This window comes from Chiloscyllium plagiosum, unplaced genomic scaffold, assembly GCF_037043375.1.
Source record: "Chiloscyllium plagiosum isolate Xiang-an unplaced genomic scaffold, Cpla_swu_hap1 HiC_scaffold_3, whole genome shotgun sequence".
Classification (NCBI taxonomy): domain Eukaryota; kingdom Metazoa; phylum Chordata; class Chondrichthyes; order Orectolobiformes; family Hemiscylliidae; genus Chiloscyllium; species Chiloscyllium plagiosum.
This window is the reverse complement of record NW_028270141.1, coordinates 44,608,735-44,633,243: the sequence shown is the minus strand read 5'-3', so window position 1 is coordinate 44,633,243 and position 24,509 is coordinate 44,608,735. Positions and strand designations below refer to the sequence as shown.

General features: G+C 40.8%; 1 protein-coding gene across 2 annotated transcripts in view; it reads left to right on the top strand.

Moving 5' to 3' along the window:
- The first annotated feature begins 368 nt into the window (after positions 1 to 368).
- Positions 369 to 24,509, top strand: part of spast (spastin) — an 85,679-nt gene continuing 61,538 nt past the window's right edge. The window contains exons 1-2 of one of the 2 annotated variants that reach the window (XM_043680713.2): positions 369 to 816; positions 10,846 to 10,929. In XM_043680713.2, the coding sequence (XP_043536648.1) occupies positions 495 to 816; positions 10,846 to 10,929 (406 nt within the window). In that variant the 5' untranslated portion in view covers positions 369 to 494. The remainder of the gene's footprint in view (positions 817 to 10,845; positions 10,930 to 24,509) is intronic. The other variant, XM_043680722.2, reaches the window with a different exon arrangement.

The following is a 24,509-nucleotide window of genomic DNA, read 5'->3' as shown; positions in this document are numbered from 1 at the left end:
CTACTCATTTATTCATACACTGTTTCATATTTCTTTCCTTTTTTTATGCTTCAAGCTAACAATTCAATTCATATTTAATCTTCAGTTGCTCTTTACCAAGCTCATTGTTTGTTCTCCTGCGTCGTTTGTCTCATTTACTCCCTGCATTTTTTTTTGGTTGCTAATCTGCGATCATATTCACTGCTGAGGAACTCGGGAGTGAAGGTGTTTGGTGGGGACGCCTTTTCCATCTGTTTTTGCACAGAGCTGCCTGACCCACCAATGGTTTGTTTTGATTGACCGAGCGGCCGCTGTCCTGGACTCTGATTGGTTAGTTACCACACCAGGAATCGCGGTAACATGCTGATTCCATTGGATAGCTGGTGAAGAGCCGGTCTTTTGATTGGATAGCGGCGCGGCTACCTGCCCAGCTGATTGGAGGGTGCCGGGACAATACTGAGCGGCTGGCGCGCCTGCGCTGTGCCTGTGGGTGATGGCGGACAGAGGGTGGGTGGATGAATACTCCGGGTGGACGAGGCAGAAAGAAGAAGGGACCGGTGCGAGTGCCGCCCGACGGCACCAGCGACAGACTCTCGCTTCACAAGCGAAACCTTTACTACTTTGCGTATCCTCTGATTGCTGTTTTCAGCTTCCTGCGCTTCCTGGCCTTCCACCTTTGGCTGTTCTTCGCCTACGTCTGCCAGCGTCTGGCCGCGATGGCATCGCGCAAGGCAGCCCCGTCCATCACCTCGGCGGAACCCGAGCAAATCCGCCAGTCCCACAAACTGGCGTTCGACTACATCTCCACCGCTCTCAAAATCGACGAGGACGACAAAGGTAAGCAGGGTTCCCCGCACTTAGAGTGGACAGATTAGGGGGAGGGCTTTTGTTGGACAGTTGCAATGGTTGTTGGGTCAGCGCCCTACCCCTTTGACCCATGTGAGAAACCAAAAGGATAGTGTTTATTTGCAATGTTAGTATGCATCACATTGTAACGGTCTGGCATTGTAATACAATTATTGTTTTATAATGCATTCTGTACTAGAATATTAAATTATATAATGCATTATAGTGTAGCTAGTATTATATTTGTCTATCACATTTCTCCAGTTTCCTCATTTCCCCTCCCCCCACCTTGTCTCAGTCCCAACCTTCGAACTCAGCACCACTTTCCTAACCTGCAATCTTCTTCCCGACCTCTCTGCCCCCACCCCTATCCGGCCTATCACCCTCACCTTAACCTCCTTCCACCTATCGTATTCCCAACGTCCCTCCACCAAGTCCCTCCTCTCATCCTTTTATCTTAGCCTGCTTGGCACACTTTCCTAATTCCTGAAGAAGGGCTCATGCCTAAAACGTCGATTCTCCTGCTCCTTGGATGCTGCCTGACCTGCTGTGCTTTTCCAGCAGCACATTTTCAGCTATCACATTAACCTGTAGTGTTACTATGCTACAGGCACTACAGTGTCGTTTTATACATATTACCATGTTTTGGTGTTGCAAGGTAATGGGATACATTTTGTAGTACATTATGTATTTCATGCCTTACTGTCATGATGCATGATAATATGCATGCCTTACTATATTACATGCTGCTGCATTGAAATGTGTGTACATTACTGTGTGTGCTACATTGTAATGTAGTGCAAGCCTTACAGCATCAGATAACATTTCACTGTAAAGCAGTGCACACCTTAACGTGTCAAGTTGCATTGCCATGTCAAAACGTTGTGCTGGTCTAGATTTTACCAGGCATCAAGTCAAAAGTGTGGTGCTTATGACTGACCTCAAGGAAAGTGATGATCTAATGAGTTCTGAGAGGTAGACTTCCCATATTTAGGTTAGATTCCCTACAGTGTGGAAACAGGCACTTCGGTCCAACCAGTCCACACTGACCCTCTGAAGAGTAACCCACCCAGACCCATTTCCCCTATAACTAATGCACCTAACACTATGGGCAATTTAGCATCGCTAATTCACCGGACTTGTTCATCTTTGGACTGTGGGAGGAAACCGGAGCACATGGAGGAAACCCATGCAGACGTGGGGAAAATGTGCGAAGCTGGAATCTAACCTGGGACCCTGATGCTGTGAGGCAGCAGTGCGAGCCACCGTGCTGCATTGGTATCATTTAGGTCCAACTAAAGTCCAAGATTAGCAAGCTGAGCAGTCAACTAGATAAAAAAAATTCTTACAGTAAAGCCGAAAGGTGATTCATTTTTAACAGTTTTACAACAAGTTAAAGAGTTGGACATGCAGGTTTAAGGTAGAAACTGAATTAAGAATAAAAGATATTTTGTAAAGTTAAATATAGAATTACCATCATAAAAGGAGTGAATGACACTTAAGACTTTAGAGTCCTAGAGCTACGCAGCATGGAAACAGATCCTTCACTCCAACTTGTCCAGGCTGACCAGATATCCTTAGTTAATATAGTCCTACGTGGCAGCATTTGGCCCATGTCCCTATAAACCCTTCCTATTCATGTATATGCAGATGCCTTTTAAATGTTGAAATTGTACCAGCCTCCATGATTGCTCTGTGCATGCACCATCCTCTGCTTGAAAAAGCTGCCCCTTTAAATCTTTCCTCTTTCACCTTTAAACCTTTGCCATCTAGTTTTGGACTCTGAGAGGTCCTATTCTCTCCCTAGTTACCTTTTTGTCCTTTAATGTGTTTATAAAATCCCCATGGATTCTCTTTAACTCTATTTGTAAAAGCTATCTCATGTCCCCTGTTTGCTCTAATGATTTCCCTCCTAAGTATACTCTGACTGCCTTTATACTCTTCTAAGGATTCTCTGCTACCATACCTGACATCTGTTTCCTTTTTTTGACTAAAATCTCCATTTCTCTAGTCATCCAGTATTTCCTCCACCCATCAGCCTTGCCTTTCACCCTAAAAGGAACATACTGTCTGTGGACCTTTGTTCTCTCATTTTTGAAGGCTACCCATTCTCCAGCTGTTCCTTTACCTGCGAGCATCCATCCTAGTCAACTTTGGAAAGTTCTTGCCTAATATAGTACTGTCAAAATTTGCCTTCTGCTGATTTTAGAACTTTAATTTTTAGATCTGGTCTGTCACCCATCACTGTTTTAAAACTAATAGAATTATGGTCACTGGCCCCAAAGTGCTCCCCCACTGACACCTAAGTCACCTGCCCTGCCTTATTTCCCAAGAATAGGTCAAGTTTTGTACCTGCTTTAGTAGGTACATCCACATACTGATCTGAAAATGTTTTCGTACAAACTTAAGAAATTCCTTTCCATCTAAACTCTTAACACAATGGCAGTCCCAGTCAATGTTTGGAAAGTTAAAATCCCCTGCTATAACCATCCTATTATTCTTGCAGATAACTGAGATCTCCTTACAAATTTTTCCCAATTTCCTGCTGACGTGGGTGGGGGTGGGGGCGGCATCTGTAGTACAATCCCAGTGAGATGATCATCCCTTTCTTATTTCTCAGTTCCACTCAAATAACTTCCCTGGATGTTTTGTTAGGAATATTCTCTAAGTATTGCTATAATGTTATCCCCTACCAAAAATATCACTTCCCCCTCCTCTCTTGCTGCTAACCCCCCCCCCCCCCCCCCCCCCCCCCATTAAGCTGCCAGTCCTGTCTGAGCCATGTCTTTGTAATTGCTATGGTATTCCAGTTCCAGTCCCACTATCCTAGCCATATTTTTAAATTTTAATGAAGAGACCGATATCAACAAAAAAAACTCTCTACTCCCTGTTGTAGATTTACAAAAAAAGGTTACACTTGAAACCAAGTATTTAACTGCTCCTGCATGGGTTCTTCCAAGGTCAGCTGTTATAATCACTGTTTGTTAATTTTTCTTGGATTCACTCAGTTCAGAAATACTTGAATTCAAGCATCAAAGGCAGTAGTTGTGCAGATTCACTGCTGTGTAAGACAGCAGTGTAAGTTTTTTTTCTCTCTCTTTCACTGACCATGTGGTCTCTGCCTTTGTCTCTCTTCCTCCTATTTAAAGTGCTGTTGTTTTGAATTTTTTTTCTCCCCAAAGTTCCAAAACAATGCAACAGCTTGTTAAACAATAATTACTGCTCCTGGAATCGAAGGAAATCAGCTCCAACACCTAAAATACTTCAAAAAAAGAGCAGGTCTGACAGCCACAACCTTTTCCAGACCTCCATCACGGATTACTGAGAATCCTCACCCAACCAATGTCCTGTATAGCCGCAACATATTACTTCCCAATTCCTATACTCCATGCACTGACCAATAAAGGCAATCATACAAAACATTTGCTTCACCATCCTGTCTGCCTGCTGCTCTGCTTTCAAGGAACTATGAACCATCACTTCAAGGTCTCTTTGTTCAGCAACACTCCCAGGACCTTGCCATTAAGTGTATTAGTCCTGCCCTGATTTGCCTTTGCAAAATGCAGCACCTCACATTTACCTAAATTAAACTCCACCTGTCAATCTTTGGCCCGTTGGCTCATCTGACCAGGATCCTGTTATACTCCAGAGTCACCTCCTTTGTTGTCCACCCTCCAATTTTGCTGTCATCTGTAAACTTATGAACGTACATCCTATGTTTGCATCCAAATCTTTGAGTTTATTCAGCAATATTTATGACTTTGTATTAATCAACAGTGCAATGAAATCTGCTGTAAAAATATTCAGTAGGGTTTACAATAAGAAAGTACACTCGAGGTCCCAGCAGAATCTTTCATGATAAAATCAAAACTGAATTCGCCCCAGTGGTGGTTCCTTTCCATTTTTCATTGTTCTACCCTTGCCTATGATGAGACAACAGTCTCTAGACATCTGGCATAGATCTACCTAGTTCCTCAAAGCTTATGGAGGAAAATGAGGATGAGATGCTGAAAACTGGAGTTTAATTTAGTGGATGGAGACTGTTCATCTATTGTGTTTAGCACACATTTAATTAGACAGTGCATGGAGTAAATTCCTGCATTACTATAGAGAGAACGCGTATAAAATTGTGACTGCATTGCTGGACATTGCAGCGTTAGGTGTAACATTGAGTTAAGTTCTATAAAATCTTCAGAAAGAAACACTAAAATATTATACTGTGCAGGTTGAAATGCTTTACATTGCTAAATGTCTATATTGGAAATGAAATAACTTCTCAATTTTTAAAAAAATTCTTACTTATAATACCTCCTGCTTGTTGCTGATCATGCTTCTCAAATGTCTTGGTTACTGCTGTTTCTCCACCTCCCTGAGCGTCTAACATGCCCCATTCTCTAAATTTTAGCTGACAGTGAAGCTTTGATGCTTTCTTTTAATGCACCAGCTTGTCTCTTCCCTCTCTTGAACCCTTGCCGTGCCTGTGGCTTCTAAAAATGAGTGGCTTTTACAAGAGGCTGGTGGATCAGCTTCAACAATCACTTAATACCTGGATTATATTAGCTCCAACCTGGCACTTCTGCACCATTCTCGCCTACGTTTTTGCCTTTGCTTTGGATTCAGGAGACCGAACCAGCAAAGGTGGAGGTTTGGTGAGATGTGAGGTTAGGAAGGGAAAAAAAAATCCACGAGTCCAGGGTTGGGCATAGAGAGAAGCTGCATGTTGGCAGCCTGAAGAGAGGGAGCATCCAAAGATCTGCCATGGAGATAGTCCTGCAATATGCAGCCAGGGGAGGGGTACAGACCATGGTTGCAGGGCTTGATTCTGAGATGCTCCTTCAAATAGGAGCTGTTTGGTGTCTCAGGATTTTCTGTGACCTCAAATCTCATGATGCTCAGCAAGACTGTTGACCCCATTAACCTAGCATTCTTTTGGTTCGGCATTGAGAAATGGGGCAATGTTAAACAAGGACTCGCTGTACTTTATTAGATGTAAAATGCCTCAGCATATCCTGAGGTTGTTTAAAACTGTTGCTATTCATGTATTGTCGTGTTCTAGTTGCAAAAATGGATAACAAAGGCTACTGATTTGCTGTGCCTCAGCTTTGCAACTTCTATTTTGTCTCTCCGAGCAATGGTTTAAATGTCTCCATCCAGTAAGCTGGACAAAATCTCATGAAAGCTGATAAAGTTTGAGTTGAATTTTTTTGTCTGTGTGCAGCTCATGACACAATGTAACTGGACAAGCATTGTATTGTAATTATTGGGCAGCATTTAATCCTTGTCATCTGTTTCTGACATTTGTTTTGCTCAATTATCACATTTCTGTATATGGGACCCCATTGTGTAACCTTGCTGCTGCATTTACAATATTGTCTATGCTTCAAAAGTACTTGATTAGCTTTAGTGATTTTTAGGATGTCCTCTGTATAAGATGCTGTAGCAATGGAAGTCCATCTCTTATATGCTAACTATGTACATGACTATTGTAATTAGTAAATGGAAGAGCAGAATTAACTGAAGGTGATAAAGAAACTGATTAGTTTCATTTATCTACTAGTATAGTACCAGGGTAATTGTGCCAGAACTTGGACTATGCCACAATCTGGTTTTATATTAGTATGTGACTACAATAAATCAATGCAAAGTACAGTGAAAAGCTTTGTGAGCAGTACAGGCAGATCATAGCAAACAAGAACATAGAGATCAAAGGGTGCTTAGTGAGGCATACAGGTTACACTGCACAGGAGGTACGCAAAGCATGATTGACATTATTTGAAGTTAGAGAGTCCATTCATCAGTCTAATAACAGCAGGAAAGAAGCTGTTGTTGAATCTGTAGCTACATGTTCAAGCTTCTGTATTTTCTGCATGACGGGAGAGGTGATAGGAGAGCACCACTGAGGTGGGAGGGGTCTTTGCTCTAGGCAATCTTTTCATGGAAACGAGAACTGTAAATGGCATCTATGGCTGGGAGGTTGGCTTCCATGATTGTCTGGGCTGTGCACATACCCTTCTGTCATTTCTTCTGGTGTGGGCAGAGCAGTTGCCTAACCAGGCCTTTATGTATTCAGAATGTTTAAATCCTATGCCTTTTGTTACTTATTCCACATTTTGGTATTTTCTCATCAACCTGTTCAAAAATGTTACAGTACATTGCACACTTCTGGAGCTTGAACCCAAACTTTCTGGCCCAGAAGTAAGCCCATTATCATTGTGCCCCAAGAGCCCTTTTATTTCGTATTTATTAGGACAACATCTTCTGTAAATTTGTAATGTAGCAGCATGCCACTGTCAGTGCCACATTAGTTGAGAAGATGCATTTATGGCTGAAGGCATTCGCAAAATTATTTTATCAGTGCCATAGGAAATTGAGTGGTGGGGAATTTTTTTTAAACATGAAGATGAGTGGATACTTGGGTAACAACGCTGATTCAGTAGCATGTTACTTGTTTTGAGAAGACATATTTGAAAAAAATTGAATTAATTATTTTGGAAGAATTGTAACATGATGGAAATATTTAAAATTGAAAGAATGGGCAGAGTTGATAACTACTTGAAATAATTTATGGGGATTATATATTTTTAGAAGACAGGAGAATCCTGTTTGGGCAGATTTGAAAGGCTCTGGAGTTACCTTTTAAGAACATATGGCTGAGACACAACTTGTTAATATTGAACAGTGGAACAGATAGGGAAATTAAGGCAAAGGGATTTTGAAGCATTTGGGATAGCTTTTGAGAATGTGATTTGCTTTTGAAAAGTAATGGACTGGAGGGTCCAAATTATATTTGAGTGGACTTGTCTAGTTATCCCTTACCATCTAATCTCACTTCACTTTCTACTTCATGCACACCATTCTGCTCCAGGCTACCAAAACTTCCAACCTTCCAAGATCATCGGCAGAAATGTGATTAGGGAGGGAATGCCAGGATTTTGACCCAGTGTCAGTGAAGGAATGGTGATTATATTTCCAAGTCAGGGCGGTGAGGGGCTTGGAGGGAAACTTTGTGTTGGTGTTCCCAGGTATCTGCAGGCCTTATCCTTCTAGATGGAAGTGTTGTGAGTTTAGGAGGTGCTGTCTAAGTTTCTCTGGTGATTTTATACAGTACATCCTGTAGATGAATACACTGGTGGCGTGATTGAATGGCACAACATTCACAAACAATCAATTGGTGGGTGGCACAGTGGCTAGCACTGCTACCTCACAGCGTTGGAGACCTGGGTTCAATTCCCGCCTCAGGCAACTGTTTGAGGAGTTTGCACATTCTCCCTGTGTCTGCGTGGGTTTTCTCCAGGTGTTCCGGTTTCTTCTCTCAGTCCAAAAATGTGCAGGATAGGTGAATTGGCCATGCTAAATTGCCTGTAGTGTTCGGTGTAGGGGTCTGTTGGGTTGCTCTTCAGAGGGTCGGTGTGGATTTGTTGGGCCGAAGGGCCTGTTTCCACACTGAAAGTAATCTAATCAAGCAGGATTCTTTGTCCTGGACGGTGTTTAAGCTTTTTGATGTCCATGGAGTTATATTTATCCAGGCAAATGGGGAATTTTCCATCATTTGTCTGACTTGCGCCATATAGATGGTGGACAGGCTTTGGGGACTAGGGAGGTGAGTTTGCTCACTACTACATTCCTAGCCACTGTATTTTATATGATGGGGTTTCGTTGAGTTTCTGGTCATTGGTAGCCCCATGGATGTTGATGGTTGGGGAGTCAGCAATGGTAACGCCATTGAATCTCAAGGGGCAGCGATTAGCTTCTCATTTTTTCCACATCAGCCACACAGTAGCTACTAATGTGCATTGTCTAGAATCTGTACTGTCGCAATGTGCCAATATCCCTTTGACAGCTCCTTACAAGTCACACCACTCATAATGAGAAATATATTGTTGCTTAATTGTCCTGGATCCTTCTGTTGCAGTTGACCATAGTTGAGGCAACTACCTATATCCATATATTATTATGTTATAAAATGGTGTGCTGTTGATTGAATGTGAGGCATTGTGGGACCTGATCAGCTTGACCACATTCCTGCATTTATTCAGTTACTGCAACCACAGACCTTAAGCCTACTCATGAGGGCTTATCATTTCAATTCACAGATAGCTGCATGGAGTAACTCACTGCTGTAAGAAACAAACCAGGCATGTAGGTGCGATAAGGAAATTCTGAGCACTGATATTATTGATTGTGAAGGTCCAGGGAAAATAGATAAGGTGTCTAGTAAATATCATGAGATGATCACACAGCGAATGATGCCTAATTACTAATTTGATTGACATGTATGTGATCAGTTAATATTGCGTTTGGTTTGTAGCCAGCAGGGATGGGCTGAAGTAAAAGTATAGGAAGGGTATGATTTCATTTGTTCAATGATCTCCGTGACTTATTCCCTGCCAGTGTGGAATAAACCATTTGGTGATTGAAATTGACCTGCTGAGTGATTTGTTTTACCAAAGAACGACTTAACACTTACAAATCCTGGAACTTCCTGCTTAGTGATGTGCAACTCCTGTCACCAAATGGACTGAGGTAGTTTGAGACTGCAGTTCACCACAATTTTCTCAAGGGTAAATAGGGGTGGTAAATTAATGAAGACTTTGCTAATAATGTGCACTTCCATGAGCAAATTCAGAACAATTCATCTGAAGACTGCATTTTGCCTTCACACTGTGTGTGTTCCTAGGACTTCGACCAGCATGTGGTCTAATGAATTGAAGCTGATTCCATTGGGACTTCGCATTCAGAGTTGTAGTCACAATATCGGATGGTGCATTTAGAGGTTTGGCTACCTTAACATAAACAGTAGTTTAAAGTTGGCATGTTTTAAAGCTGCCCTATATTGCTGTGTCATAAAGTTTATGGATGAGCTGAGAGATATAGATCAGTTTTGGAATTTACGTGCAAAATATATAATCTCATAGTGGCTTGAAGACCAGCTGTGCTCTTTTCCCTTCCTTTCATTCCTGCCAGCATTGTTTGTTTGCATCTTGACATTTTTATGCTTTCTTGGCAGTTAAATTTTTTTTGTGCTTAAAATCAAGCACCACAGACCACATACAGCATTCAGTGCTCCCATTAGTTTATATATGTCCCAACCTGAAAGTATTAAGTGATTCTTCTAATTTTTTTATGTGTGATGTATCCATCATGCGTTTTAGTTGTACTTTTCATATCTTCAGACCCACACACTTTGAGATGCTGTTGAGAGTAAGAAGCAGAAACTAGTGTAAATGAAGGAACCCAAGCCTCATGGGCTGATTGGTGCCGAGAAAGTTTGCTGTTTGGATATCATGCCCACTTGAGTGGGCTCTTAGATTTTATCGGAATTTGCTTCTAAGTACATAAATGACTGCATCAAGTTTCTGTGGCTTTAAGAAACTGCATGGCATTGTTTGGGTCGTCTGTGCATGTACTCATGTAGAGATGGAAATGTGTTGCTGGAAAAGCGCAGCAGGTCAGGCAGCATCCAGGGAACAGGAGAATCGACGTTTCGGGCATTAGCCCTTCTTCAGGAAATCTTTTCCTGAAGAAGGGCTAATGCCCGAAACGTCGATTCTCCTGTTCCCTGGATGCTGCCTGACCTGCTGCGCTTTTCCAGCAACACATTTCCATCTCTGATCTCCAGCATCTGCAGACCTCACTTTCTACTCATGTACTCATGTACTCATGTACTCATGTACTCATGTACTCATGTACTCATGTACTCATGTACTCATGTACTCATGTACTCATGTACTCATGTACTCATGTACTCAAATGCCTTGATTCCTCTTCCGTTACTTTCTCACAAAAATTACTTTACCCTAGATTTGTATAGTCCTGACTGCATGCTTAGGCAAGTTAAAAGTTTGACTGAACAATGTAAATAGGCTTACATGTCTCACAATATTGAAATGTGTGCCAGTCTTCATAGAAGTAAAAACAGCACATTGTGTTCAATCCTGAAAAAGGCCAAGGTAAATTTAATAGTACTATTTTTGAGTGTTTGTAGACAATGACTGTCATTCTGTTCTTTTGTTCTACCAGGACAGAAGGAAAAAGCTGTAGAATGGTATAAGAAGGGGATTGCAGAACTGGAGCATGGGATTGCAATCCAGATTTCTGGATCAGGTAAGGCATGTATGTTTAAAATACTAATCTGTTGCAGTAATGATTTGAGGGTGCGAAGAAAATAGGTGGTTTTGAGTTGTCTCCCCAGGTGGCTTGGAAGTCAAGTAAGGTTCAATGGGAATAAGAAGTGAAGAGGAGGTTGTGAATGGCTGATTGGAAAGACTTTGGCACAAGATTTCAGTGCTCTGTCATCTTGAATAATTGGAATTTATTCTGGATGGAAGCTGTACATTTGTCAATTTTAAATATCACTTCAAATCAGACATTTATAGCAGTTCTTCCAAACCGTGGGCATCTCATCACTTCAGAATTGTTACCTTCTCCATGCTAACTCAGTGCTACATATCTGCATGCTGTGCTGTATCATCTTTGTTTCTGTGTTTTTGCTTTTTTTTTATTAAGTTGAACATTTGTGACCAGGAGCCCCATGTCATGCAACCCACACAGAGGAAATTATTACAATCCTGCCATAGTGATTAAAAGAAGAGATGATCCCTGGTGGACAATTTTACTGTGAGCAGCCAGTGAAAGCTAAGTTGACATTGGCAGAGAGTAATGGGGTTCCTCTGTATGCATGTGTGATGTCTGAAATAAAAAGTTTTTAAAAAATGGATTAAAGCATTCAATCGATTGACCCTATTCTGTTTTTCTGTTTACTTAACCCATCCTGTCTAATCAAAAAATCTAATGATTTGCATCTTGAATCTACTCAAACTAAGCATTCATAGCCTTTAGTGATAGAATCTCCAAGATTCATAATCGTCTGAATTAAGCAATGTTTCCTTCGTGATAAATGGTCAACCTGTTATCCTGATGCTGTAACACTCTTCAGCTAAGGGAGTCTTTATCTTGGTGTTGATCCTATTAATATTTTTATATTTCAATAAGATCACCTCTTTTCTTTTAAGATCTTAGAAAAGACAGGTCTAGTCTACTTAATCTTTTCTCATAGGATAACATCCCCATTCCAGGATTCTAACCCAGTGAACCTTGCATGCAAGGGAACTATATCCATCCTTGGTCGAGAGCGTGGTGTTTGAAAAGCTCGCAAGTCAGGCAGTATCCGAGGAGCAGGAGAATCGCAGTTACAGTCAAGAGACCTTCGTCAGGAATGAGGATGAAGGGCTTATGCCCGGGATGGCGATTCTTCTGCTCCTTGGATGCTGTCTGACCTGGTGTGCTTTTCCAGCACCCCCACGTTTGACTCTGATCCGCAGTCCTTGCTTTCTCTATATCCATCCTTGGATAAGGAGCCCAAAACTGTACACCGTATTCATGATTCCTCATACTTAAAATAAAGCTGCTTTATTCTTTTATGGATTGTTTTGCAATAATGTCTAATGTAACATTTCCTTATTGCTTGTTTGCCCGTCTGGTGTTAACTTGGTTATTTGTGTACAAAGGCATCCAGCTTCCTCCAAAGATTCTTGTCTTTCTCAATTTAATAAATATTCTGCTGTTCTAACTTCACATTTTTCAACATTATGCTCTTTCCTGCCCACTCAGTTAATCTGTCACTTCACAGCCTATTTGCTGCCTCCTTAAATCTCTCTTTCCCACTTAGTTTACAGTCTGCAAACTGGGACATGTTACACTCCGTCTAGTTTAAGTCTTTGATATTGATTGCATTTGGCTGACACCTAGGCACTGACTCTTGAGGTATTCAACAAGTTTCATAGCCTGCTAATCTGAAAATGATCCTTTTATGCTTACTCTTTGTTTTCTGCCTTTTATCCATCCTATATCTGGGGATAATATGTTATTGCTAATCCTAAAAGTTCAAACTTTGTTTAAACAAGCACATCATAGGTTAATAGTAAATTTTTTTAAAAAAATCTAAAAATATCCACTGATTTCTTGTTATTTTAGCCTGCTGGTTACAAATCCATAAAAGATTTGTGAAACACAGTTTCTCTTTACCTAAAAATCTGCATTGATTTTGCTGTTATTATTTTCCATGAGCCCTTAATAATGGATCCTTAGTGTTCTGTTTACTGCTAACTATAGGATGACTGGTCCCTAGTTCCCTGTTTTCACTCTCCCTCATTTGTTGAACAGCAGTGGTATGTTTGCTCCCTTCCAATCTGTAGGGACAATTCTTTTGTATTTATCTGTAACACTGTCTTTAAGAGCATGCACACGCACCCATCTGTCCATCCGACCGACCGTCTGAGTTGTCGTCCATCAGGCCCAGCGGACTTTGTCAACTTTTAGTTTCATAATTTCTATGGTGTTGTTTATTTGCTTCTGGTAAATTCTTGAAGTTCCTCAATCTGCCTGTGTTCCTTGCTACTTCTAGAATTTTTACTGTCTTCTCTGGTGAGGTTAGTGACTTTGCCACTTCCTCATTCCCCATTTTAATCCTTGTTTCTTCGGTCTCTAAGTGACCCAAATTTACTTTGCTAAACTCTTTCCTTGCCTGTTGAAGCTTTTACATACCATTTTTATGTCTTTAACTTATTCTGACTGACCTGACTAATTTCTTAGCTATTCTTTAATTCTACTACAAAGCCAAGTTCCTGAGGATTACTCCTCTTTTTGACAGAACTATGAACCTCTTCCAATAATTTGTTAGCCATGGTTGAAACACCTTTTCAATGAGATACATTCCCTTAAGGGATTAAAAGCATTAATTGTGAATTAACTGTCTAGATGTGAACTGTAGCTTATCTACTTAATCAATTAATCAAGTTTTCCAATTTACCTTTTAGGAATTATCTCATGCGGCAGCTTAGTTTGCTTTGGATTTCAGACCGTAGTTTTGGCCTTAACCCATTGACTGTTTTTAATTTGGCTTGATCTCAAGATTTGAGCACTTAAGTGCAAAATTTTCATACACTTTATGCACTGTGAAAATGTAACCTATCAGAAATGTATTATGGTTGAAAATTAAATTGTGGTTCAATCTCTCTGGCATAGATAATCTCATTGTACCATTGAAAGAACAAGATTTAGAGTCATAGAGATATTCGGCATGGAAATGAGACCTTTGGTACAACTTGCCCATGCCAACCAGACATCCTGTATAAATCCAGTCCCATTTGCCAGCACTTGCCCATATCCCTTTAAACCCTTCCTATTCATGTACCCAGTTGCCTTGTGAATGCTGTAATAGTACTAGTCTCCACCACTTCTTCTGGCAGCTCTTTCCATATATGCACCACCCTCTCCTTGAAAACGTTGCCCCTTAGTTCCCTTTTAAATCTTTCCCCTCTCAGCTTTAGAGCTATGACCTCTAGCTTTGGACTTGCCCACCCTGGGAAAAATACCTTGCCTATTTATCCTATCCGTGCCTCTCATGACCTTGTAAACCTCTATAAGGTCAGCTCAGCTTCTGATCTTCCAGGGAAGATAGCGTCAGCCTATTCGGCCTCTCCCTGTAGTTCACACCCTCCAACCCTGCCAACATCTTGTAAATCTTTTCCAAACCCTTTCACATTTCACAACATCCTTCCTATAGGAGGGAGCCCAAAATTGCACGCACTATTCTAAAAGTGGCCTAACTAATGTCTTGTACAGCTGCAACATGACCTCCCCATTCCAGTGCTCAGTGCACTGACCAATATTTAAGTTGAGGCCATTACTTAGTCCTGTGCTAGCTCCATATTATCTTTCAATTTTCATTGCAGTTTGTAGGACTCTGCTGTGTTCAAATTGACTGCTACGTTTCCCTAAAATACACCTTTAAAAGTATTAATTGGTTACGACTACTTTGGTCTAAGGTCATAGAAAGAACAGTCAGAATAGAAGTTCATTCAGTCTTGCATTTATAGAACTATGCTAGCTTTTCCTTGCATTTTGTCATGAAAAAATATGTTTTGAGGAAGTTGTCTTGCCCTGTGTACGGTTTTAGTTGCCCAGCTGTAGGAAGAATATTATTAACTTGGAAAGGGCATAGAAAAAATTACAAGGAAGTTATTGGGACTGCAGGGTTTGAATTATAAGGAGAGACTGGGACTTTTTTCCTTGGAGCATTGGAGATTGAGTTGTGACTTTAGAGAGGTTTATAAAATAATGTGGGGCACGGATAAGGTAAATGTCAAAGATATTCCCCTTAGGGTAGGGGAGATCAAAACTAGAGGGCATAATTTTAAGATGACAGGAGAAAGATTTTAGAAGGGACCTGATTGGCAACCTTTTTACACAGTGGTTTGAATGTGGAATGACTGACAATGGAATTGGTAGGTACAGATACTGTTACAACATTTTAGAAGATATTTGGACATAAACGTTTGCTATTTGTGTTTAGAGGGATATGAGCCAAGCACTGGAAATTGGGACCAGTTTAGTTGGGAAACTTCATTTGGCGTGGATGAGTTGGACCGAAGCATCTCTTTTAGTGCTATATGACTGACTTCCAAATTCAATATAAGATGTATTTTATAATGTTGTTCTTGCTTGGAGGCTTCCTTGCTGTTGTTGATTCTCCCACACTGCATAAAATAAGTCCTTGTTTAATGTTCCAATTAAGTTCCTGAAATGTGGAACTTTAAATAGAATATGTAAGCAAATTAGAATTTCCCATATTGTAAAGGCTACAATCAGATTTTGAAGGATTGTCCCTGGCAGAAAAAAATCCTATAAATTAATATTCTTTATCTTGCCAAATTGCTATATTCATAACCTTTTGACATAAAAACATAAGATATATGCTACCTCTTTCTACATACCTTCAGAACTGCCACCTCCTCAAGCCGCTCAAGTTATGAGCAAAAAGACAAAGACCCGCAGATGCTGGAAATCAGAAACAAATACAGAAATTGCTGGAAAAAAAGCAGCACGTCTGGCGGCATCTGTGGGGAGAAAGTAGAGTTAATATTCTGAAGAAGGGTCACTAGACCTGTTATCTTTTTGCAGTTTCTCAGCAGTCAGGGATGGGAAAAATGCATACATCACATTAAATATGTTTTTTCAGTCATGTACAGAATTAGTGTTCCTCTTTATTGCTCAAGATCAGTGTTTGTGTGTAAAAAAACCTGTGTTTTCTTACCCACAGAGGGACTATTCCATAGAAATTATTCCCAACAACAAACTTTTGAGTTTTAAAATGAAGTTTATGTAATATCGCAAGCTTATCCTGGATGTTTAAATGCAATGTTTCACTCATTTATCCCTCAGCATGGTTGTCAGATGCAGGTGAAGATAAAGCAATATGTTTGCATTGGATTACTGTCTCAGTCTTTTTTTTTCATGGCAGTCCTGTAATTTCTTAGAGTTGATTCTGTAGATGAAGTTACATTCTTGTAAAGCAGCGGATTCTGCGTAAGCTACAAGACTTTCTGTGGTTAAATTTCCAGGAGTTTGGTGCCTCGGTAAACTTTAATTTGAAAGAGGTTGGAAGGAGACAATCTTCCACTTTTTAAGTCATTAACTTAAGTCAAATGACATACGCTAGTTTGATGGAACACTATCTGTAAAACAACTCTTGCTGTTATTTTAAAGGCAGACAACAAAATTGCATCCTCACGATGCAACGTACATTAAAAGCTGAGTTGGGTAAGGGAAGCTACCATATTATAGTGAATATTGAGTGTTAGATAAATATGAATGGCTCTCAATGACTATCAATGTTTTTGACCATGATGAAACAGTAAGACAAGTCAATTGAAGAGCTGATGTTATTCTGTTGATGGTTTGACTTCAAAGGCACATGTGAATTTCTGGCTGTGAATGTTCATATATTTAATGTGCTTAAGATTCTGGAGATTGAAATTCCAAAGATTACATGGCTTGCAGCAGACTTACAATTCACTTGTTTTCAGAATTTTAATGTATTGATGTCCTGGACATAATGTACTGCAATGTGAATAATGGGATGGTAGTTTAAAGCTGAATGGCCTCCTGTTCCTATGTTTCAAATGGACTTGAGAAATGATTGAAGCATTTGACTTGGTCTTCATTTCTAAGAATCTGATTATGGCAAAGGTACAAATTTCAGAACACCCATTCCCTGCAGGATCTTACTCGTGCTATTTATTACTGATTTAAGCATATATTTACTGAAGTAAGTCATACAGTCCTTCAAGGCAATTCCACTCTGATCATCACTGATCTGATCCCTTCAAATCTGTATCATTTGATGCCTTTTTTTTATACAAAATTACACATTTATTGGCAATGCCACAGCTGAGTGAAGTGTTGCAGTCCATAAGTATGAAGGTTAGTTGTACTTGATTTGGAAAAAGCGACTGTTGTACCAAAACTTGTTACAAGGGGGAAGTGAGTAACCAGTATGCAACAATTTCTTACATTTAAATGTTCACCTAGATGAAAGATCTGGGAAAGGAACAATAATCAGCCTTTGATCTTCTTTGCAATTTTGTGCTTCTCGTAACTGCTACTTAACCTTGAGTTACAATCTTAACATTGAATAGCAGCTCTTCAGAGTCCAGGCTGATGTACTATTCTTTTTGAGAGAAATTCACCATAAAAGTAAGGATTTTATCCTTCACTTATACAGGCATTGTCAAGACCACATCTTGAATACTGTGAGCAATTTTGATCTTTTTTAAACTTAAGGAACAATGTAAATGCATTGGAGCTTTACTAGATAAATACCCAAAATGAGGAGTCAAGAGTGTGGTGCTGAGTAAGCACTGCGGGTCAGGCAGCATCAGAGGAGCAGAAGAATTGACATTTCAGGCAGAAGCCCTTCATCAGAAAAACCTTAATTAAGGGCTTATGTCTGAAACATTGATTTTCCTCCTCTTCTGATGCCACCTGACCTGCTGTGCTTTTCCAGCACCACACTCAACTCTCAGACATCTGGAGGCCTGACTTTCTCGCACACAAAATGAGGAGTTTGTTGAGAGGAGAGGTTCAATAGGCTGGATTTGTTTCCTCGAGTTCAGGAAAGTGAGAGGTGACTTGATTTAAAAATTAGGATTGCTCTTTTAGGATGAGAGTCAGAGTCATAGAGATGTACAGCATGGAAACAGACCCTTCGGTCCAAACAGATGTCCCAACACAATCTAGTCCCACCTGCCAGCACCTGGACCCTCCAAACCCTTCCTATTCATATACCCATCCAAATGCCTTTTAAATGTTGCAATTGTACCAGCCTCCACCACTTCCTCTGGCAGCTCATTCCATACATGTACCATTCTCTGCGTGAAAAAGTTGCCCCTTAGGTCTCTTTTATATCTTTCCCCTCTCACCCTAAACCTATGCCCTCTAGTTCTGGACTCCCTGACCCCAGGGAAAAGACTTTGTCTATTTATCCTATCCATGCCCCTCATAATTTTGTAAACCTCCACAAGGTCACCCCTTAGCCTCTGACGCTCCAGGGAAAACAGCCCCAGCCTCTTCAGCCTCTCTCTATAGCTCAAATCCTCCAACCCTGGCAACATCCTTGTAAATTTTTTCTGAACCCATTTCAAGTTTCACAACATCTTTCCGATAGGAAGGAGACCAGAATTGCATGCGGTATTCCAACAGTGGCCTAACCAATGTCCTGTACAGCCGCAGCATGACTTCCCAACTCCTGTACTCAATACTCTGACCAATCAAAGAGAGCATACCAAACGCCTTCTTCACTATCCTATCTACCTGCGACTCCACCTTTTCAAGGAGCTATGAACCTGCACTCCAAGGTCTCTTTGTTCAGCAACACTCCCTAGGACCTTACCATTAAGTGTGTAAACCCTGTTACGATTTGGGGCTTTCCCAAAATGCAGCACCTCTCATTTATCTGAATTAAACTCCATCTGCCACTTCTCAGCCCATTGGTCCATCTGGTCAAGGTACTGTTGTAATCTGAGGTAACCCTCTTTGCTGTCCACTACATCTCCAATTTTGGTGTCATCTGCAACCTTACTAACTGTACCTCTTTAATACTCGCATTCAAATCATTTATGTAAATGACAAAAAGTAGTGGACCCAGCACCGATCCTTGTGGCACTCCACTAGTCACAGGCCTCCAGTCTGCAAAACAACCCTCCACTACTACCCTCTGTCTTCTACCTTTTGAGCCAGTTCTGTAACCAAATGGCTAGTTCTCCCTGTATTCCATGAGATCTAACCTTGCTAATCAGTCTCACATGGGGAACCTTGTTGAACGCCTTACTGAAGTCCATATAGATCACATCTACTGCTCTGTCCTCATCAATCCTCCTTGTTACTTCTTCAAAAAACTCAATCAAGTTTGAGAGACATATTTCCCACGCACAAAGCCATGTTGGCTATCCCTAATCAGTCCTTGCCTCTCAACATATGTACATCCTGTCCCTCAGGATTCCCTCCAACAATTTGCCCACCACCGATGTCAGGCTCACCATCTATAGTTCCCTGGCTTGTCCTTACTGCTCTTCTTAAACAATGGCACCAAGTTTGCCAACCTCCAGTCTTCCAGCACCTCACCTGTGACTGTCGATGATACAAATAGCTCTGCAAGAGGACCAGCAATCACTTCTCTAGCTTCCTACAGAGTTCTAGGATACACTTGATCAGGTCCTGGGGATTTATCCACCGTTTACCTGTTTCAAGACATCCAGCACTTCCTCCTCTGTAATCTGGACATTTTGCAAGATGTCACCATCTATTTCCCTACATTGTTTTTCTTCCATATCCTTTTCCACAGTAAATACTGATGCAAAATATTTAGTATCTCCCTCGTTTTCAGCAGCTCTACACGAAGGCTGCCTTGCTGATCTTTGAAGGGCCATATTCTCTCCCTAGTTACCCTTTTGTCCTTAATATATTTGTTTAAAACCCTTAGAATTAAAAAGAATCCAATTTTCCAAAGCTATCTCATGTCCCCATTTTGCCTTCCTGATTTCCCTCGTAAGTGTACTCTTACTTCCTTTATACTCTTCTAAGGATTCACTCGATCTATCCTGTCTATACCTTACATATGCTTCCTTCTTTTTCTTAACCAAATCCTCAGTTTCTTTAGTCTTCCAGCATTCCCTATACCTACCAGCCTTTCCTTTCACCTTGACAGGAACATACCTTCTCTGGACTCTCGCTATCTCATTTCTGAAGGCTTCCCATTTTCCAGCCATCCCTTTATCTGCGAACATCTGCCTCCAATCAGCTTTTGAAAGTTCTTGCCTAATGCCATCAAAATTGAATAGGAAGAAATATCCTCTGAGCATTGAGAGACTTTGGAACTCTGTCTTACAAGATGGTGGGAAGGATCGCATTGAATGTTTTGAAAGCACATGTAGTGTATTATTAGATAAAGGAATTAAAGGTTGTTGGAATAGATTGACTGACTGGTTTGTTTTGAATCTCTTGTTTCAATCATGATCTTGAGTGACTGGAGTTAAAGGGGCTGAATGGCTGACTTCTGTTCCTAACTTTATCACAAGCATAACAATCATTGTAAACTGCAACCTCCTGTAAGGTTTGGTTTACAATGGACTTTTTAGATTTTTAAAAAAAAATTACTTAGTGTGGAAACAGGCCCTTCGGCCCATCAAGTCTACACCGACCCGCTGAAGCGCAACCCACCCATACCCCTACATTTACCCCTTACCTAACACTATGGCAATTTAGCATGGCCAGTTCACCTGACCTGCACATCTTTGGACTGTGGGAGGAAACTGGAGCACCTGAAGGAAACCCACACAGACACAGGGAGAATATGCAAACTCCACACAGTCAGTTGCCTGAGGCGGGAATTGAACCCGGGTCTCTGGCGCTGTGAGGCAGCAGTGCTAACCACTGTGCCACCGTGCCGCCCACTTATAAACAACATATTTGCCAGCATGGATTTCAGAGGAAAGAATACAAAACTTGTAGTGTCTGATGATAATGGCTTGTTAGAGTTTGTTTCAAGAGTAGTTTTGTTTTTCCACCCGAGTCCATAATGAAATATTTGCCCTGAGGAAACTGATGTTGTACTTACTTGGTGAAAGTCACTGTTAAGGTACCCTTCAGCACTCCGCAGCCAAGAAGCACTATTGAAATATAATCAGTCATTTCCTTCCACTTCAGACCCATTACCACTGGATCCTCCAAGATCTTCATCAATGCCTCCTATTCCTCATGTGTTTCTCTGCCACCGCCCACCCCCCAACCTTTCATCTGAGAATACAATGTCAGTTTCCACATGAATAAGATTGTAACCAAGCAATCTTGACACATGCGCTGTAACTGATTTGTTATGCTACTTCCTAACATCCAATTCTGAGTGAGATGGATGTTTTTTCAACTACATATTTGGAAGATGCAAGGCATTGTCTCAGCACCTTCTGAAAACAGTCTGGTCCCTTGCCACTTGTTGTTGCTTCAGGCAAACTGTTTGCAACACCAGCATTCTATTCAACCTTGAACTGAGCCTCTGACCAAATTTTCTTGCCATCAGTATGAAGCTGATAGGGATCAATAGCATTCTGTCTTTGCCTCAGTTTAGTGCAAGTTAATACCTCACCCATACCACTTGTGACTGTTTTGGTGCTCACCTGGCTGACTCTTCGTAAATATGAATTCCTCTGAAGTTCCCTGCTGTATCCCAACTTGCCTTTTGTTCTTTCACCCACTGATTTATGTTGGGTCCCAGACCGGCAATGCTTTGATTTTAAAATTGATTCTCATCTTGTATCCCCCTATGGTTATCCCTGCCTATGTTTGTGATCTTCTTTTGATTCTATGACCTGTTGGGAACCCTGCATTCTGTCATTTGTGGCATCTTGTAAATTCAATTTTCATTGCTATTTCTAAGCTGTTAAGCAGTCTCACACACTCTCTTGCGTTGAAGATGGTGATGAGATTTACTTTCTCTTTAAAAGTGGAGAGTCTTTGGAACTCCTCCACAGAGAATAGTGGAAGTAGAGAACAGTGGAGGCAGAATTGCTCAACGTCAAGGTAAATGTACATGGATTCTCTTATGAATCAAGAGACTGTGGTTGTTGGGGCTAGATAATAAAGTGGACTGTGGCTTCAACTCCAATCAGCCAGGATCTTATTGAACAACAACTGGCTTGAGGGCCTACTCCTGACCTAATTCATATTTTTGTATTCTACACTATTTTCAAGATGTGTCTGACATTCGTCTGAGATTGATTTCCAGAACTGTAACCCTTGTCTGTCTTTGATCTTCAGCTCTGCTTGCCCATTGATGTCTGATCTGGCTTTCTGAAATCCAACTCCAGTCAAGTTTCAATTTGACCAAAGCTTGCCTGCCCAGTCTCAAGTTCCATTAAAGGTTCAAGCTGCCCATCCCCACCACCACCATTGCATTGATTTCTGAAAACACTTCCTCATTTAATTTCAAATCTATACTGTCTAGCATAGTAGATGAAATATGACATTGGAAAGTGTAAAGGTAACTGCTTTTGGGGGGGCAGCACAGTAATACGGAATAATAACCTTAAGTAGTGACTACCTGGGAAATATTGGCAATGAGAAGGACTAGTGTCCTTTTCCAAGTTAACCTGCAGGTACTGCAACCAACAGGGAAGGAGTGTTAAACTTTTTTAGTTTGAAAGGTTAGACCATGATTGTGAAAAAGACTAACTGGAAGTGTATAGAGTCTTAGTGAGACCACACGGAGGCTTGACAGAGTAAATGCTGGAAGGACTTTCCCCTCACTGAGGAGTTTAGGACTGAAATGAAGTGCTATTTCTTCTCTCTGGTTGTGGATCTTTGAAATTCTTGATCCCAGAAAACTGTGAATGCTCTTTTATTTAAGCATGTCAAGAATGAGATTGCTAAGTTTTTAGATATTGAAGGAATTGAGAGATATCAGGATAGGGTAGATTGGTGAAGTGAAGATTGAAGTCTGACCATGATCGTGCTCAATGATAGGACAGACTCCGCTGCAAATGGCTTACAGCAGCTCCTATTTACAAGTTACTTACCATGACACTTTTTGGAGCTAATGATCTGCCAGCCATGTCATCATTCTCCACCTTGCCTAATCATTATTTGAAGCCTTTACTCTTTCTCAAGCTGCTCATTTATCTTGTACTATCTCAGAGTCATAGTCATACAGCATGGAAAGAGACCCTTCAGTCTAACCAGTCCAAGTTGAACATAATCACAAGCTAGACTAGTCCCACCTGCAGTTTCCTGACCCATATCCCTCCAAACCTTTTCTTATTCATGTACATATCTAAATATCTATTAAATGTTATAACTGTTATAAATGTTATAAAAGTTCATTCCACATGCAAACCACCCTCTAGTTTAAAAAAACCCTCATGTCTTTTTTAAATCTCATATCTCAGGCACAAATGTTAATGAACATCTGGTTTAATTGCTGACCACTAAATTTGTCTGGACCACAAACCCTCTCATCTAGCAAAACTACTCAACAGTACTGGATATAATCTTGGAATGGAAAGCTAACTCTTGGTTTCTTGGTTCTGTATTTGCAGAACTCTTTCCATTTGCTCTGTCCTTGCCTCCAAGAGCAAGTAGGAGGAGCAAGTAGATGACTTTGGTAATCTATTTCCCTTTTTCTCAATATCACGTGAAAGCACTTGGCATCCACATCTACCAGCTGACGTCCAGATGTGACTAAATTGTCAAACGGTTTGTCTGACTGACTTACAGTACTGCAATGACAGACATTTACTTATAACCAAATGTTGGGAAAACTAAAGCCATTGCCTTTGATCTCTCTCAAATTCTAACCTGTAACTGCTGACTCCAATCCTCACATTGGCTCAGCTTCAGTTGTTGTCAATTTGACCTTGGATTGAACTTTCAGTTTCACAATCTGCTTCATTACTAACATTCCCTATTTTTACATGGGCAGCATTGTCCATGGCAGGCCTTTGTACACTTGTGATCATCCAAAACTTTGCTTTTGTCCTAAATCTCCACCCTAAACCTGCTGACTATAAATGGTTGATCAGAGCATCTTTTAAAATTCACATCCTTGTTTACAAATTCCAAAGGGCTTTGCTCTTACCATTTCTAATTTCCTTCAACTTCGGATACTCCATGACATCCCCCTTCAATTTTGACCCCATGAATAGAGAAACAAAGCATTTTTATAAGGGCTAATTTTTGGTTTTTGGGACTCCTTTTTACAATTTCACTAACTCAATTGAGTGATACAGTCAGGTTATTACAAGTGTGGAAAGTATCATTTCATCATATATGGTATTAGCCTCACACCAAAATCGAATTAGAAAAATTGATCAGTGCCGTTTAATACTTTCCTTCGGCTTTAAGTTAACTTAGCAGGCACCACAGTACTTATATGCCTGTTATTTTGTACCAATTTTTGTTTTCAAAATACCTGACAAACTTTTGTGCAAAATGTCATCATCATAGTCCTAGAGACGTACAGCATGGAAACAGACTCTTCGGTCCAACCCGTCCATGCTGACCAGATCCCAACCCAATCTAATCCCACCTGCCAGCACCCGGCCCATATCCCTCCAAACCCTTCCTATTCATATACCCCTCCAAATGCCTCTTAAATGTTGTAATTGTACCAGCCTCCACCACATCCTCTGGCAGCTCATTCCATACACGTACCACCCTCTGCGTGAAAATGTTGCCCCTTAGGTCTCTTTTATATCTTTCCCCTCTCACCCTAAACCTATCATAGTCATGTTTTCTACAGACTGGTGAGCTCATGCATTTACATCATATATGAACAAAGCTTGAAGACTTTAACA